The sequence below is a fragment of the Microtus oregoni genome, unplaced genomic scaffold, assembly GCF_018167655.1.
Source record: "Microtus oregoni isolate MIOR12 unplaced genomic scaffold, Mior012 000009F_ref0000495, whole genome shotgun sequence".
Taxonomy (NCBI): Eukaryota; Metazoa; Chordata; class Mammalia; order Rodentia; family Cricetidae; genus Microtus; species Microtus oregoni.
In genome coordinates this window covers 53,064,464-53,083,219 of record NW_024543068.1, presented here as the reverse complement: position 1 = coordinate 53,083,219, position 18,756 = coordinate 53,064,464, and the positions used below count along the sequence as shown (strand labels likewise).

Here is an 18,756-nt window from a genome sequence, read left to right as displayed (position 1 = left end):
GAAACTGTGAACGGCCACCTCGTAGATACAAATAGGCATTCCTTCTTGGGTAGTCTGCACCCAAGGAAAAGATGGAGGCAAAGCAACACAAGATTTTTTAAAGATCTACTAAAACCTCTAAGCGAAAATGTCTTCCTTAGGACATGAAGGGGTCATATATGAGGTACCACAGATCCATGTGTGAGGTGTAATATTATTACATTAGGTAAACACAAACAGATGGAGACTTAGCAATTCAGTCTAGCTTAAATATTGCCAGATACTACTCAATGTTTACAATCATATGTAATCAAATCATAGTGTAATTAAAATGTGTATGTGATTTGAGGATCTTTGTTTTAAGATATGATGTCACAGCATTAAATATAACCTGTGCCTGCTTTTTCTCGTTGGCAATAGTTGGAGAATTTCTAATTCACAACACATAGATAAATTTTTAAATTTATTTGTGTGTGTGTGTGTGTGTGTATGTGTGCACAAAGGCCAGGAGAGAGTATCTGATCTCCTGGATCTAGAGTCACAGGCAGTTGGGGGCCATCTGATGTGAGCACTAGAACTGTACTCAGGTTCTCTGGAAGAGCAGTAAGCAATGTTAACCTCCGAGCCATCTCTCTGTCTCCTCTGAAATTGAAAAGAAAATATCATCTTTACCTGTTTATATTGTGTATTGTGTGTGTGTGTGGGGGGGGGGCATGTGCTCAGAGAACAGTTTTTGAAGTTGGCTCTCTCCTGCCAGCAGGCTCTGCTGCTCAAGCTCCAGGAGCCAGGCTTGGTGAAAGCACTTTCACCAAGTGAGCCAGCTCACTGTCTCCAGACTCACTGAATAGCTGCAGAATTACCTAATTTGAATATGCCAGATTCTAGTCAGCTTTTTTTTTTTTTTGATAAGTGTTCTGTTTATTTTCAGATTTATTTTGGGTTTGGTTTGTTTAGGTACTGGAGGTTGACAGTAGGACCTTACACATACCAGGCCAGTGTTGGATCATTAAACTATATTCCAAACCCTTTTTAAACCTTTTATTTTGACATAGGGTCTCACTAAGTGACCCAGGCTCAGGAAGGCCTTGAACCCGTGGTCCTCACACCTTAGCTGCCTGTCTTTGGTTTTCTGGTGTCCATTGGTGTCTCAAGAAATAAGAGTGTGGGGAAATGAGGACCTTAGGCAATCTGGGTTCTGATCTCTGCTCTACTTATCTGAAAGTCTGTGAGGTGAAACACGTCTTTTCTCTTTGTTAATCTGTTTATGTTTTTTCCCCTCAGAAGCTGAGGTAAGATCTAAGAGAGGAAATGAATATACTTTATGGGTTTTAAAGATGATTTTATTATTTTATGTTTGTGTTCCTACGTTATGAAAATGTGCATAATTAATATATTTTCCCTTCCGTTTAAAGAATGGAATGACTCCTTTAATGCATGCGGCATATAAAGGGAAACTTGACATGTGCAAGCTGCTTCTGCGCCATGGAGCTGATGTCAACTGTCATCAGCATGAGCACGGATACACAGCCCTCATGTTTGCTGCACTTTCCGGTAAAGTTTTAGTGCTTACTCGTCAGTGTTAGTTACCTATACAATTTAAATGGGCCCGGATTTTATAGCTAATGCATGTTTTACTTTAGTAACTTTTAGAAGCTTAGTAGAAAGAGTGGTGAGAATTGACTTCTGAAAAGCTATAATGCAGCCTTTAATCCCAGCACCAAGAATAACAATCTCTGAGTTCGAAGCCAGTCTGGTCTACAGAGCAAGTTACAGGACAGCCAGGGCTACCCAGAGAAACCCTGTCTTGAAAAACCAAAATAAAATAAAAAGTTACAATGCCTGAAACAAGTTACAGAGTTAGTGATCTGTTTCCTTTCTGTTTTAGCATGTGTTTGCTGTGGTTGGGGGACAGTCACCCCTGCCACAGTATGGGTCTGCAGGGCAGAGGACAACTTGCAGGATTTAGTTCCCTCCTTCTGCCACGTGCATTCCGGGGACTGAATGCCAGTCCTCAGCCCTGGCAGCAAGTACTCTTATCTGACTGACCATCTTGCCAGTCCAGTGACCTCTTTCTTTAGGGATTAAAATCAGCTGGTTCTCTGTGCACCTCTTTCAGATTTTCTCCTTTGAGTCTAAATACTTACATTTCAATGAAATCCAGGCATTTCTTTGGTCTATAATCCAGCAGCCGCAGTGCAGTGCTGGCCGTTTGTCTAGCTGCATCTTCTTGTTTCCTGAATAAAATAATTGAGAAGTGTCACCTAAAATAAAATAGGGTTTAAGTGATTCTCTCTTTCCCCCTCCATCTAGTCCCCCCCCCCCCCTTTTTGTTTGGCTGATCCTGACAACAAGATCTCACTGTATAGACTTGACTAGCCTGGAACTCACAGAGATCCTCCTGAGAGCTGGGGTTAAGGATGTGTGACATCATGCCCAGATGATTGTAGATCTTTAATAAAATAGGCATATAATATAATAAGCTCTGATTTTAAGGACACCACCCCCATCTATATCTTCATCGGGCACAAAAGCATTTCTAAGTATATACAGTAAGGAATCCATAAATAATACAGACATCAGGGGCTGGAGAAGTGGGCAAAAGGGTGCAAAAAATACAGAGTGGAGAAACCTTTAACTTGGAGAAGCAGAACCATACTCCAAGGATGCATCCTCCACCAACAGCAGCAGCAGACACACACACAGAGTTCCAGAATGAAGGCTTGACAACTGACCTAAACACACAGACACACACACAAGACCAGAATAAAGACTTCACTAGTGACCTGAAGAATTTTAGGAAACCAGGACACACCACTGTTGTGTGATATTTTTGTTCTTTTTTGGCTCTTTTGGGGAGCGCACCACCTAGCTCCAAAATAAAACACACAGAGCCTTATTCTTAGTTTCAAGCATCCGGCCTTAGCTTGGCTTGGTTCTCGCCCGCCCATCAGCTTTCCTTAACTTATATTATCTGGTCTACCTTTTGCCTCTGGGCTTTCCCCATTCTCTTACTTCCGTAAATCTTACTCTTACTCCATGGATTGGGGTGCAGCTGGATGACTCGCCCCTGATGTCCTCCTCCTCTGGCCGCTTCTCAGAACCTCTCAGAGTTCTCCTTCTGTTTATTCTTTTTATTCTCTCTGCCCGCCAGCCCCACCTATCCTTTCTCCTGCCTCACTATGGCTGTTCAGATCTTTATTAGACCATCAGGTCTTCTAGACAGGCAAAGTGGGACAGCTTTACAGAGTTAAATGCAACATAAACCAAAGCAACACACTTGAATATAATATTCCACAGCTTACCCTGCTTTTATCTAAACAAAAATGAGAAGTTTTAACTCGAACATAGTAAGACTGTATCCAGTAAGAGCAATTATCAAAGATTACATTCACAATGTACTGAATTCCATTTCATTTGTGACTGGTAAATTTAAAGAAAATGCTCTATAATCCATCCTATCTTAGTAAATCCAAAATTTTATACCTGATTTACTTTCTATCCTATCTAAGGAAAACTTCAATTATAACGATCTAGTCTTCAACTCCATCAAAGGTTATATACCAGAAAGATATAATATTAGTTAAGTAAATTAAAAGTGCATTGTAAACAACTTCCAAAAACTCTAGAAATGACAGAGACATCTCACTGCCTGGACAGTCACCCGAATTTCCTTTGCAATGTTGGGTCATCCATCTTCAGCCTACAGGCCCATAGTATCTGGCAAACTTTTCAACTGAGCAGGAAATTTGAAAAGACTGTTTTGCCTCTGTTGGCAGTTTGTCAGCCACTCTCCTCAGTGTTCGGCAGAATGTCTGGCAGTTTCTTCTGGGAAGCAGGAACCATAAAGGATCATCCTGCCCTGTTTTGGCAAAGTTCAGTGGTCACTTTCTTGTGGGTCCTACATGTCCAGTTTCTACGGCATAGTGTCAAGCAGTTCAAGCAAGAACAGCTTTTTGCCCCAAATGGCTAATCTTTCCAAAATGACAGCAAACTCTCTAAGGAGTTTCTTCAATGCCCATAACTTCTCTAAAGTGAATTGGTGCTACCTGGAAAAGATGTTTCTCATTGTCATGAAAAACCGTAGGTTAAAACATTTTAAATGCCATATTCTATAGGTCTCTGAAGTGTTTAAAAAAGACCATTTATGTACCTAAACTATATCTCTGTATGATCTAGAAAGCTTGCCTAACATATCTACAAATTTGACTGTTAGCCGGGCGGTGGTGGCGCACGCCTTTAATCCCAGCACTTGGGAGGCAGAGGCAGGCCCCCCCCCAAAAAAAAAATTGACTGTTATCAATGACTAACTACTAACCTATGTTTCTTGATTGTCCTATATAGTTTATAAGAATAGTTTTCAAAAGCTGAACTGCATAGATGCAATACCTCAAACAAACATGGAAACATACATACAATGTTGTTAACAAAAGTAACCTTAAATTTTTTAGTAATTATGAAAGTCCTTTAAACAAGAACAGAAACATACATACTGTGTGCTGCAACACAAATTACCTTAAATTTATGTCAATATACAAAAGTTACAAAGTATTTGAGATCAATAATTGTCCCTTAGTTTATAATAGAGTCAATAATCTACCCTATTATTTAGAGTAGATTCAATAATCTGCCCTTTTGTTTTATCATTCCTATAGTACTATATTACCCTAAATACAACAAACATCCATGACCCACCAATTAACCAAAAACCCCCCACAGCCCAGCTCTTGGGAATGTGAATGTAGTTTAGTCTACACTGCTTCTTGCTGGCTGTTCGGCATTTCTAGGGTTCCAGGGAGAAAATTTTGAGATAATGAGCAAGTCCTGGGAAGACCAGTTATAACCTTTATTGATGGATATCCCCTTCTCAGGAGGTTTCCCCTTATCAACCAGATCCAAATCAACCTGGACTAAATCCACAGCCTCTTGTTTCCTATGGAAACAAATAAAACTGCTTCTCCAAAGCGTTTTTTTAATTTCATTTGACAAATACATTTTTTAAAAGTTAAGACATCTCAAAAGTATTTAGATTGGTTTATTACAGCAGTACCTCTTTCAATTCTAGGTCTCTAAGCAGCTGTCCTTTGCTTTTCAACAATCAAAAAATTCAAAATCAACCCAATACTATTCAGGATTCAGACTCCCTGTGTATTTCTCATCTTACATGGCATTTTTCTTTTCCTGTTATTGTCTCTTTAGAGACTTTATTATTTTAAATCTGTTTCTTTCTAAGACTGTCTATACCCATTCTCTTTCTTTGTTTAGTCTATGCACATTGTAAAACACACTGGAAACTAGAGTCTTTTTTCTGTCTGGACTTCTTTATTGTGTGTGTATGTCTCTAGTCTTTTTTTTTTTTCTTTTTACCACAAACAAATTTTAGACTGATAAGCTACACCTGGATACTCCACATGGTTCTCAGCTGGCTCTGCCCTCTTCTCGGTTGGTGAGAGCCACGTCTATAAAAAGAAAGTTCTCATCCCTGTTGGAGGTTCATCTGACCAGGATCTGCATTCCATCTTCCTAGAGCCTAGAATGCTGATGTGTGCACTATGGCAGGCATTTTTACTTCATTTTTTGTTCCTACTTAATGTTCTGGGTGTTCAAGGGCTCACTAACTGGCAGACACTGTCTGACCAAACTCTTAAAGGAACCGTATCCCCCTCTTTTTTTCTCGAGTTTTCTCAGGCCCTATGGAAATATGAGTCCCATGTTGGGTGCCAAAATGTAGTAGTAGTAGTATGTTTTTTCTTTCTTTCTTTCTTTCTTTCTTTCTTTCTTTCTTTATTATGTATGCAATTTTTTTTTCTGTGTGTATGCCTGACGGCCAGAAGAGGGCACCAGACCTCATTACAGATGGTTGTGAGCCACCATGTGGTTGCTGGGAATTGAACTCAGGACCTTTGGAAGAGCAGGCAATGTTCTTAACCACTGAGCCATCTCTCCAGTCCTGTAGTATGTTTTTTTTTACTCTTTTGCTCTTTTTGGAATTTTTATTTTGAACTTGAATTCTGCTTGCTATAAGAGGCTGAATAGCTAGTAGCCAACCTTCCCTCTTTGCTGGCATCTTCCAAAAAAACTCTCAGTGCCCTCTCCACTCCCCACTTAAAAATCCTTGCTTCCCCCCCTCCCCCTTCCTGCTTACTACTTCCTGTCAGCTGCTTGCTGACTCAGCCTTCTGCCCTCAGGTTAATTTTATTTAACCAGACACATCTTTAAATTGTAAACAAAAGCAGTAGGAAAAAATGCAACACACTTTAAAATAATATTCCCCAACACCCCCTCTCCCTGACGGCCAGAATGAAGGTTTGACTACTGTCCTGGGGAGTTTTAGGAAAACAGGAGACCTTCAGGCAATGTGGGGGTCTCTTTATGGGCATTCTCTCCATGACATCACCGAGAAGGAAATGAGGAAACTTTCTGAGAATCATGGGAAAGCAGGCAAAAATTTCAGTTCATATGGACAAAGGCTTTGGCTTTACCCGCTTGGAAACATGAACCCTTGAGGAAATTGCCAAAGTGGACCTGGACAATTTGCCTCTCAGAAAGCAGCTCCGCCTACGCTTACAGTCTGCAGTCTTCCTCAGTATGCATCCAAGGAACCAAACCTTTTCTGTTTGGCCAGGTGGAGAGCTGAGGTCACCGAGCATGACCGAGGAAGGCCCTCAGGGAGAGGCATTGGTGAGTTTTCAGGAAGTCGCTGCTCAGAGGCTCCAGCTGCAATCAATGCTCCTTGCTAACTGCATTTCCCCAGACGACTGTGACCATGATGAAGACCGGCTTTCAGAGAAGTTGGTCATAAAAAATGTAGCCCGAAAGCAGTCACCCAGATTCGCACTGCTTAGGTCCTTGGAGTATGAGTATGCCATGCACTGGAAGGAACTGAGGTGGAGAAAAAGTAGCAGGATCAAGGCGACTTTAACACCAAGGAGACTCATAAGAAGCTGGAGATGAAGCAGCAGGCCTTAAGCACCAGAATATGCAAATGAGGTAGGATTTGATTTGGCTTCAAGAAGAGCTTCCGAGAGGTTCAGAAACAAAGCAGGTAGCGCTCAGGCAGGAGGAGTGGCGCAGGCATCGGGAAGAAACGCGGTGGCAGCAAGAAATGATTCAAGGGAACCTTCCCTGATAAAGAGAACAAAAGATATGGATGGGCCCAATGACTATGGGAGATGCTATGGGCATAAACAATAGCGGCCCATATCCTCTGCTCCGGTGCTGGCTGGTACCTCAGCTCCTCCAGGACCTGCCACTATGATGCCAGATGGAACCCTGGGATTGACTCCACAACCACCTAAATGTTTTGGCCAAGCTACTACAATGGAAAGAATTGGAGCAATTGGTGGAACTCCTCCTGCATGCAACCGACCGACTCCTGGAGCTGAATTTGCTCCAAACAAACGCTGCCCCTATTACACAAAGTTGCAGTGTCTAGTTTCCCAATACCCTTATGCTAAAGGGCCTGTATAGAACAGCCAGAATTCTACTGTGGAAAAGTGTTAGGGATTCTTCCCAATAGGTAATCTTCCTTGCCTGTTTGATGAGCTCCTGAGGTGTGATTGTTGAAGGCGTGGAAAAAACCACAGCAAAATGGAGTTGGAGCTCCGATAATCTCGATCGTTTCCTTCCTCCCTCCCTTTTTCTTTTCTCTTTTCTTTTCTTCCTTCCTTCCTTCCTTTTTTTTTCTTTTTTGTCCACCATGTTTTAGTTCTTTTTCATCTTTATTACCCTCAATTCCAGAGACACTGCCATATACACCATAAAACCTAAACATCCTCCAATGACATAGTCCACTTCCTTCATTCACTCCCAGGGGAGAATTCAGAAACATGTCCACAGAGCTCAGACCTCACACATGGTTCTGTCGTATCTCACATATGACCCCTTCATGTCCTAAGGAAGACATTTTCTCTTAGAGGTTTCAGTAGATCTTTAAAAATCTTGTGTCGCCTTGCCGCCATCTTTTCCTTGTGTGCGGAATACCCAAGAAGGAATGCCCACTGGTGTCTGTGAGGTTGCCATTCATAGCTCTTCACAAACTGTGCAATCTGGGCCCAGGGCTGCCGTGTGCAGGTCAGTCAGTGGCACCAAGCCTTGACTATCTTCTGTAGTTACGCTCTGCAGTTTTTTTTATTGGTGCACTGTGTTTGATTTGTGCCTGAGGCCTTCAAATTTCAAATGCCTTGAGATTTTTCTGAGAAATGGAACAGTAATGCGGTACCACCTTATTAAAATTGGATGCCCACCACTCTCACAGAGGCCTTGGGTTATGGGCATCCACATCAAGTGGCCCACAACTGCCTATAACTCCAGATCCAGGGGATCAAATCCCTTTACACGAGCGCGCTCACACACACACGCACACACCCCGACCCCCCCCACACACACACATAAAAACTCTATAAGCAAAGGGGACCTCAGCAGCTATTTAGTTACATAGAATTTTAACATTGCTGTAAATGAGATATTCTATAGAGTTAAAATACAAATGAAAAGTATTAATTGTGAGATCTTAATGGTCTCATTGCTATCTATAAGGAATTCTTACAAATCAGCTAGAGAAAGACAAAGACTGTGAGACACAGCTGGGCAGAGAACAGAAGCAGAGCAGCTGATCAGTGTAGAAAATGCTTTGGGTATTAATCAAAGAGGTCAAGATCGGAGCACATATGATCATTTTTCACTTACTACATTGGCAATGGTTAACGCAGTAGTGCCCAGGAGCTTCATCTTGTGGACTGTATTTGGTCTGCCCTGGTTGGATGGCCACCTGGCAATATGTATTTAATGCATAATCTTCATCCACAGTTTTCCAGGAAATGCTCCTAAGAAAATCAGAGTTCATCCATGCAAATGTGAACCAAAACTGCTGCTCACTCAATGGAGATAATATTAACAAAGCATCTATGATGATTGGGAAAATGAAAATGAACTATAGATATTTCCATAGAAATGTGTAGAAATATCCCCCAATGTTTATACCATATACACCAACATATACTATATATATCATATACAACTCATATACCATGTAGCACATATACCTCTATATACCATCTACGCCTCCCCAGTCTGTCGGTGTGAGAGGAGGAACGAGCCAGCAGCTGTTAAAGGAGGGTTTTTGTTTCTTTGCTCTTCTCGTTGTTTTTGATAATTTTGTATGTATATTCTGACTTTATCCTAAGCATAACCATTCAGCAAACATACTCTGTTTTATTGTTAAAAGTGCTACTCAGTTCTATACCATGTTTGTATTACCAAACTGGGTTTTCAGGAAACTGGTTTAACTAGGTAGGTTTGTAGTGCTTTTGCAATTATGGTTGATATTTTTTGTCCTGGAACTCTAGGCAATAAAGACATCACGTGGGTCATGCTGGAGGCAGGTGCCGAGACGGATGTTGTGAATTCAGTGGGAAGAACAGCCGCTCAGATGGCAGCCTTTGTGGGTGAGTGTTTGCTATAATTCCACAGGGAATTACTCTTAGTTTCCTGGTGTGTGTATTTTATTTGTTTATGGAGTTTGGGTTTTTGAATCACGGTCTCAATATGTAGCTCTAGTTGTCCTGGAACTCACTAGTAGACCAGGCGGGCCTTGAACTCAGAGATCTGCCTGCCTCTGCCTCCCAAGTGCTGGGATTTAAGGCACGTGCTACCACAACTGGCAAAATATTGATAGTTCACCCTAGCACAGCGAAATCCCCAATGACTGGAGAAAATGCATGGCTGCATGCGGTTCCCGCTCTGTGAGAGACGGAGCAGCAGGGACATTGCATCGCATTCCGATCTTCGAACTCAGGGGCTTTCTCTAATGGAAACGTTTGACCCAATGTTTGAGAAATGACCTGTGAAGTCAGCAGGACTTTGCAGCAAAGTTGTTAAAGATTTTTGTCTTTCAGGTTCTTCACTGTAGAACAGGTACAGGCTGTTTTAAGGATTAGTAGAGATGATTGACTTAAGATCTCCACATCTAGGAACTAAACAAATAGTTGAAGTTTCGGCTGTGAACGGCCATCCAGACAGCGATGGTGGTGTTTGGGAAAGGAGTGTGGATAGTCATTTTACCGTTTCGTTATCTCCATCAGCCGCACACATTTGTGTGCCCACTTATCCTTGGCATGGTAGTCCTGTTATTTGACATCATGAAGGGGTGTGGGGGAGGGGGAGTACTTGGTCATTGGTATTTTGGTCTCTGAACTGGCAGTTGAGAGCCCACTGCTAAAAAAGCAAAGACAGAAATGGCTGGTTTCACGGGATAACCATAAGTGGCCTTGTGATGACCAATAATTAAACAAAGACTTAATATTCACGCCCTGTTGAGTATCTTTGTAGATGCCTTGGTCACAGTGCTGAGCAAGCAGACGTTAAGTTGCTCATGTTTTCCCAGTGTTTGCAGGCAGCTAGCAATGGGCGAACATGTTGTGAGGTTATACTGTAAGAGAAGAGAATTTGAGTTCCCTAGACATACTTTGAAGAGGAGGATTTTCTACCCTGTTCCAACAGGTTTTTGAGAGAAATTATGTTTAAGCTGAGATACAGTAGGAATTAGTCAGATATGGGCAACATTAATTATATATTATATTAAATTTTATCATCTTTTTTTCCTTGAAATTAGTAGTTGCTTTCATTTATTAAACTAGGCAGTCGTTTATTTTGGCTTTGTGATGATACATACCCTCACTTTAACTTCAGGAACATTTGCGAAAGTTACAGGCTTGCTGTGTCAGCTTCAGAGAGGTAGTTTAAGTCTCAGAGATGCTCTAGTTGTCCTCCCAACTCAACTCACATCTAAGCTGCTGGGGAGGGTCTCAGCACAGTGGATTATTATTAGAAAATGTGAAAACACAAATTGTCTACAATACCACCCTATTTGAATGAAGAGATGGTTTGATGTTTTTTGGTCACATGTGCTGTGGCAGTTTGAGTGAGAATGCCCCTCCCCCTTCATACATGCATATATTTGGATGCATGGTTTGCAGGTGGGCTTTGGGGGAAGGATAAGGAAGTGTGGGCTTGCTGGAGGAGGTGTGTCCCTGGAGGTGGGCTTTGGGGGAAGGATTAGGAAGTGTGGGCTTGCTGGAGGAGGTGTGTCCCTGGAGGTGGGCTTTGGGGGAAGGATTAGGAAGTGTGAGCTTGCTGGAGGAGGTGTGTCCCTGGAGGTGGGCTATGGGGGAAGGATTGGGAAGTGATGGGCTTGCTGGAGGAGGTGTGTCACTGGAGGTGGGCTTTGGGGGAAGGATTAGGAAGTGTGGGCTTGCTGGAGGAGGTGTGTCACTGGAGGTGGGCTTTGGGGGAAGGATTAGGAAGTGTGGGCTTGCTGGAGGAGGTGTGTCCCTGGAGGTGGGCTTCGAGGTTTCAAAAACCCACACTAGACCCAGAGTTACTCCTCTCTCTGCCTGTTGCCTGAGGATCAGGATGTAAAGCCCTCAGCTACTTCCCTAACTCTATGCCTACCTGCCTGTCACTGTACAGCCTGCTGTGAACCTGTAAACAAGCTCCTAATTAAATGTGTTCTTTTCATAAGAGCTACCTTGGTCCTTGTGTCTCTCACAGCAGTGGAGCAGGAAGACACACGCTGTCCTAGTAGTTGTATGTCGAGGTGACACGAGCTAGAGTCATCTTAGGGAGGGAACGTAGCTGAGAAGTTTTTCTAAGAGCTGGCGGTGAGCATGCCTTTATGGCGTTTTTTCTTAATCAGTGTTGTGAGCCGGTTCAGCCCATCGGGGGTGGAGCCATCCCTGTGCCGGTGATCCTGCCTTCTTCTAGAAAAGCCAAAGGAGCAAACTATGTGGAGTGCCGGGGGCCATCCTCCAAAAAACACCCTTTCCAGAGTGGAGGCGTGTGTGGGAATTTAGAAATAGAGTAAAGAATACGAAGACGCAAACGAAAATAATAAATTGCAGAAACATAGGATAGTATTGGGAGAGAATTTTTCAGTGAGTACTGAATATTCGCCCATGTTTAATTTCCAACTGGCTAATATACCCTGACCCCAAAACGTAGAATTAAAACAAAAGACTGCATTAATATATAAACTGAAAGTCATGGCTACATTCATTGCTCATGGCCTAGGCTCACGCCCTAAACCAAACACTCAGTAGGCAAACCATTCCCTGGGTGGAATCCCAAGTTATTTCCATAAAGGGAACTGGAGCTTGGTTGGATCCTTAGACTTTTGTTTTAGGTAGGAACCAACTACTTCCCTATTTCAGGAACACAAGGTCTGGCAACACGCGTTGACAAACAGTCTTGAGGGAGCAGGACTCTGAGTTACAACTTGGTGGGACCTTTGCTTGTGTAAGAAGCACAATAACCTAGAATGAACTAAAAACAAGTTCCAAACTCTCTGACCTTTGGCCTCTTTGGGCCTCCACAGTGGAGCAAGCCTGTAAGCAGCTCCCCTTCATGGCCTCTGCATCAGCTCCTGCCTCCAGGTTCCCGCCCTGCTTGCCTTGCTCCCTACTGAAACTGTTTTGTGGGCCTGTGAGTGAAATAAACCCTTTATTCCCCAAGTTGTTCTTGGTGACAGTGTTTCGTTAAGGCGAGAGAAAACATAACTAAGACACAGCAATGCAATCGCTTCAATCGATTTTGTGCCTACATAAAATCTAACCACAAATGACAGAAAATGTACAGTATTCACTTTTATGATTTTGGCTTAATTAGCTTAATGTGGTTATCTCCAGTTTATCATTTTTTACCATTCTAAAACAACAGTAATGTTTTCCATGCATTGAAAGCTGTTTAGATTAGTGTCACAGATGGAAGGAACACCACATCTCAGTTGAAGTTTTATTTTCCATATAATTGGTCTTAAACTTTTTTCTTTTTTATTGAAAATGGGTCTTTTTTTTTTTTTCATATATCCTGACTATCCTTTCTCCTCTTTTTACTCCTCTTAGTTCTTCCCCATGTCCGCTCCCATCTGGATCCACCCCAGTCTTAGATAGGGTTTCTTTTTTTTCAATGACAGGGTTTCTCTGTAGCTTTGGAGCCTGTCTGGAACTAGCTCTTCTAGACTAGGCTGGCCTTGAACTCACAGAGATCCGCCTGCCTCTGCCTCCTGAGTGCTGAGATTACAGGTGTGTGCCACCACCGCCTAGCTCTAGTTAGAGTTTCTACTGCTGCGACAAAACCCATGATTAAAAGACAAGTTGGGGAGGAAAAGGGTTTATTTGACTTCCCCTTTCCCATTGCTGTTCTTCACTGAAGAAAGTCAGGGCAGGAACTCAAATGGGGCAGGATCCCATGGGCAAGAGCTGATACAGAAGCCATGGAGGGGAGCTGCTTATTGGCTTGCTTCCCTTGGCTTGCTCAGTCTGCCTTCTTATGGAACTCAGGACAACCAGTCCAGGGATGGCAACACCCACCATGGCCTGGTCCCTCCCACATTGATCACTAATTGAGAAAATGACTTACAACTGGATCTCATGGCGGCATTTCCTCAGCTGAGGCTCCTTCCTCTCTGATGACTCTAGCTTGTATTGTTGACACTCAAAACCAGCCAGGATAACCCCCTTTCTGTCTCTCATTAGGAAATAAACAGGCTTCTAGGGGATAATAATAAATATAATATAACGAGAAAAACAAAAACTAGCCTAGAGGAACATCGTGAAGCTAATGAAGGGAAAAGGCTGACGAAACAGTTATAGACACAGACCCACTCATCCGCCCACTCAGGAATCCCATAGAGACACTGAACTGGAAGCCATAGCATAGATGCAAAGGACCTGTGGGGTGAAAACAGAGAAAAAATATTGTAAATGTTAAAAAGAAAGGACTGATGTGACAATATGAGTTGGAGTCTGCAAGGATGCCACTGAGTTCACTTGTGTTGGCCATCTACAGCTGGGCACGATGCAGTCGGTTAAGAGCGGTTTGTTTTCCCAGAGAGACTCCCATGGAGAGAACTAGTTCATTTGCTAGTGGTTATCAGCTGGAGGCAGCTTCTGGATTAAAGATCCCGGTCCAGTTCCTTCAGCTCTAGACTCCATCTGGCACTTACATGTATGGGCCCTGTGTGCTCTCTTGGTCTTTTTGAGTTGATATGCTCATCCAACATGTGATTTAGAAGGCTTTGTTTCCTTGGTGTTCTCCATTCCCCCTGGCTCTTAGAATCTTCCCACCTCCTCTTCTGCAGGGTTTTCTGAGCCCTTAGAGGGAGGATTGGATGGAGACTTAACTTTGTGGGCTGTGTGTTCCAGGGTCTCTCACTGCATTTTGTCTCTGTGGGTCTCTGTATTTGTTCCTATCTGTTGCAGGGGGAAGTTTCTCTGATGATGTCTGAGCAAGGAACTGATCTAGGAGTCATTTTACTGCTATGTTATTTTAAACAGTAGTGTTTAGTTTTACCCTGGTCCCTGAGCTGTCTAGTCTCAGGTTCTTAGTTACCCAAGCATTGCTGGGTGTGGGCTCCACCTGCTGGATTAAGTCAAGGCAGATACTGGTCGGTTACCCCCACAAGTTTGTAACCCCATTGCCCTCGCTTTTCTTGCAGGCAGAATACCATTGTAGATTGGAGGGTTTATGTCTAGGCTGGGGTTCATGTTTCCTTTTTGGTAGTGTGCAAAGTATGTTTCTGTACCAAAGACACTAGCAGGTAGGAGAAAATTAATCTTCTCAAAAGTAATTTTCTTCTTTCTGTGACTTGTTCCACATGTTCCAAGTTCCATATATGTTGGTGTGACTTCTGTGATCAGCCTACGCAGGAAATATTGTTTGTGACTTGTTTTCTGAGTTACTAGCACTCCGTAGCCATCTCTTTCATGTTGGGATACTAGTGAGTCACTTCACAAGCTATGTAATTCCACAAAGTCCCAGTGTCCGTGTAGCTTTCCCTGTCGGCTGGTTTGATAGCTTTTATTCACCTAGCTGGAATCGTCAGCCTTGCTGTTAGTCTTATGTTAGTAACTTAATGTCTAGAAGCTGTTACCAGAAGTAAGCTTGCTGAGAAAAAGATATGCAGTTTTAATTTTTATGTTTAAGTTTGGATTGTTTTCCAAAAGGATTCAGCAATTCATCTGAATATCACCTGCTGGAAATTGTCATCTGCTTGTGCTGACGGGACAGGTGAAAGGGTGTTATGTCGTGACTGCCTCCCTCAAGACCAGCGAAGTTAGACTTCTTTGCTGTACATTTCTGTTTTCCTCTGTGGACTAGGCTCCTCTCCTGCCCGCCTCTCTTCTCCTCTGCTCTGCTCCTCTCTCCTCTCCCCTCCCCTCTTCTCTCCTCTCCACTGCTCTCCTCTCTGCTCCTCTCTCCTCTCCTGTGCTTTGTTCTCCTCTCCCCTCCCCTCCCCTCCTCTGCTCTGCTCTGTTCTCTTCTCCTCTCCTCTCCCCTGCTCTCCTCTCCTCTGCAATCCTCTCCTCCCCTGCCCTCTACTGTCCCCCTCTCCCCTCTTCTCTCTCCTTCTCTTTCCTCTTCTCTTCCATTCTTACCTAGCCTAAGCTGTCCTTGAACTTGCTGTGTAGTTGAGACAGCACTGAGTGCTCTACTTCCCAAGCACTTGCACCCCCTCCCTTTTATGATGGGATGATGGGGGGGGGGAGTTGTCTTTTTCCTTTTACTGGGAAAAGCTTTATGTGTATTACAGGCTGTCAACTCTTTCTCTACCAAATGTGATTCATGCCAGTCTCACTTTTGTCCTTTCTGATTTTTTTTTAAAACCTTTTTGTGGTTTTAAAGAGCTTTGATATAGAAAAATTGTTTTGAAGCAGGCTTTTCTTTATTGCTTCCAAGACTTGCGTCTGGTTAAAAGATGTCTTAACCGTACAGTGTTTTCCCAAATGTTCTTGAGAGTTTTGCTTTTTTCTTTTAATGTGTATATTAACTTGTGTGTTTTGCCTGCATATATGTGCATGCATCATGCGCACGCTGATCTGGTGCTGGAGTTATGGACAGCTGCAAGTCTCCTTTTGGGAGCTGGACCAAACTCAGAGACCCAGTTGTTTCTGCCTCTCAAGTGTTGGGATTAAAGGGGCACATCACACACCCAGCTAAAACAGTTCTTTTTGTACTTGCAGAATTCATTGTTTTTTAATTGACTGTCTTCTAATGTCACCTTCCTGTTTCAGCACACCATGTCCAGCCCACCACACTGACTATCGTATCAGCCAGTTTTCCAAAGGCTTCTCAATAAGTACTTTCCAGTTAATGTCATATTTATTATAAGGATTCTCACTTCCACCGCTATATTCTGCTGCGTCCAGCTCATTATGTCATGGATGAAGCAGAGGAATACTAAATTTTAATTATTATTATTATTAATAATAATTTCCTGGGATCACAATGGCTTTCATGACAAGTCAGGTTTGTGTGTGGTTCTTGGGAACTCAGTTTCAGCTCCTTGTATGACAAGCACTTTTACCCAATGATTCCTCGTCTGTGGTTTTTTTTTTTCCTCTTTTCCAGTCTTTTTTCTTTTTCAGCTCTACTGTGGGGTTTTGTTTGTTTGTTTGTTGTTGTTTGAGGCAGGATCCCATATAGTGTAGACCAACTTTAAAATTAATATGTAGCTAAGAATGAACTTGAACTTTCAATTCTCTGGCCTCCACATCCCAGGCAGCTACTACTAGATTTTTATCTAAATAGTGGAACTTATAAACATAAAGATAATTTCTCATATCTAGTTCCAAATTTTCTTTGGTGATGTGTGTGTGTGTGTGTGTGTGTGTGTGTGTGTTTCTTTAATGTAACTGTCATGGTGGAAGCTACACCTTTCTGCGTCACACTCTGCCCTCTATGCTCACGGTACTTACTGTCGCCCGTCAGCCATCCCACATCATTCCTCTCCTCTGTGTTTGGCGTGGCCCCCACCTCTAGGCCTCCGCTCCCTGCCTCCTGCACTACTGTCTTAATCTCTGTGCCTGTGGCTCCTTGCTGTGCACCTTACTGGCACAGTCTAGTATTTTCTGTGCCCATTGCTCCAGAACACCCTTGGCAGGATGTCACATCTTTAACAATCTTCTGGCTGTGATGGTTTCTCAGTCACTCTCCCCTTTTCACGTTAGCTGGCCGAGTGCCTCCTCTGCTCGCTCTCTGTTGGCTTCTAGGATCTCCGTTCTCACTTAGGCCTCTGCTGCAGCACTTTCCTGATGAGTTATGTAGATTGTCTGTCTTTTGAAACCCACCACAACCAAATGGTCTTTCTGGAATGTACTTTTTCTCTTTTTTGCTTGTCCCTTGATGCTTATTTTGCAGTTCTTTTCTCTCTGTTCATTTCAAAGTTATACTACAGTTTACTAAATTCTAGTTTGATGTGGGGATTCCCCTCTGTATGCTGTGAATATCATTGGTTAATAAAGAACTGTCTTGGACCTGCACAGAACAGAATGGAGGTGGGTTGGGGGGGGGGGGAGACTAAACTGAATGTTAGGAGAAAGGAGGCAGAGCCAGAGAGAAGCCATGGAGTCGCCAGAGACAGGCATGCTGAAACTTTGCTGGTAAGCCACTGCCATGTGGTAATACACAGATTAATAGAAATGGGTTAAATTAAGATGTAAAAGCTAGTCAAAGCCAGGCAGTGGTGGTGCATGCCTTTAATCCCAGCACTCAGGAGGCAAAGGCAGGTGGATCTTTATGAGTTTGAGTCCAGCCTGGTCTACAAGAGCTAGTTCCAGAACAGCCTCCAAAGATACAGAGAAACCCTGTCTTGAAAAACCAAAAAAAAAAAAAGCTAGTCAATAAGAAGTTAGAGCTAATAGGCCAAGCAGTGATTTAATTAATACAATACAGTTTCTGTGTAGTTATTTCCAGAATCTGGGCGACTGGAAAATGAACAAGCAGCCTTCCACAACACTAATTTTAAAAATGAGAATTCAGTTTTTTTCCTAAGTTTTTCTTCTTTGATTCGAGAAAAGTTTGAGCTTCAGTTCATCCTTACAGTGTAAAAAAAATATTTACTTAGACCTGTCTTGTCCGTGGGTCTCTGCTATTGAGAAGACCTACATCTCAGCATTACAGCAAGATGCTGGGCTGGAACTTTGCATTTCAGGGGTTAGAGTACACCCTTGTGGGGAAGCGCGGCAAAGGGCTGGCTCTGCAGAGAGGCAGCAGGAGAGCAAGCAGCTGCCTGTCCCATGGTGCCAACCAGGAAACAGAGGGAAGATTGGAACAGGACCAGGCTAGAACCCTAAGGCCCAGCCCTGGGTCCATCTGTGCCAAAGGTTCCACAGCCTCCCCAAGCGGGGCCCCTAGCTAGGGATCAACTGTTGAGCCACACAAGCCGTGAGAAACGTTTCAACTAAATCCATGATAATTGCCCTCGCCCCCCCCCATAGTATATCTTCTTAGTGATTATACTCTTTAATTACATCTAATCAGAATTCTTAAATCAAAATAAAGACTTAAAACCTCTTTATAATTTTATGCGGTGTTTCAACAATCGAATAAAATTAAATTTACAAAGATAAACTTTACACATATGCCAGTCTAATAACTTACTAGCTAATGAGTTAGGTTCAACCTTTTCTCTGACAGGATCATTGTTAGGTAGCAGATATCTTATCTATGGTATGTACAGTGGCCAACTTCCCTTTCCGACTGTCCAGAACTAGTCACTCTTCTCCTTCCTAAGACAAAGTACCAGGACAACTGATGGAAGGAGGGGTTTTGTGGCTCATGATTTGAGATGATGCAGCTCACCGTGGTGGGAAAATCATGGCTGTTGCCCTGTGTTTGTAGTCAGAAAAGCGATGGATTCTGGGACACCACCCCCTGTCTTACTCTGGGACTCCCGTTCCTTTGATGGTTCCAGGCACATCAAAAGAGTGGGTCCTGGTTTTC

General features: G+C 43.0%; 1 protein-coding gene and 1 pseudogene across 1 annotated transcript in view; both read left to right on the top strand.

The window, feature by feature from the left end:
- Window positions 1–18,756, top strand: part of Ankmy2 (ankyrin repeat and MYND domain containing 2) — a 45,591-nt gene that overhangs the window by 8,904 nt on the left and 17,931 nt on the right. The window contains exons 3-4 of the mRNA XM_041658640.1: window positions 1,392–1,530; window positions 9,324–9,422. Coding sequence (XP_041514574.1) covers window positions 1,392–1,530; window positions 9,324–9,422 — 238 coding nt within the window. The remainder of the gene's footprint in view (window positions 1–1,391; window positions 1,531–9,323; window positions 9,423–18,756) is intronic.
- Window positions 6,625–7,446, top strand: LOC121452458 (annotated as a pseudogene).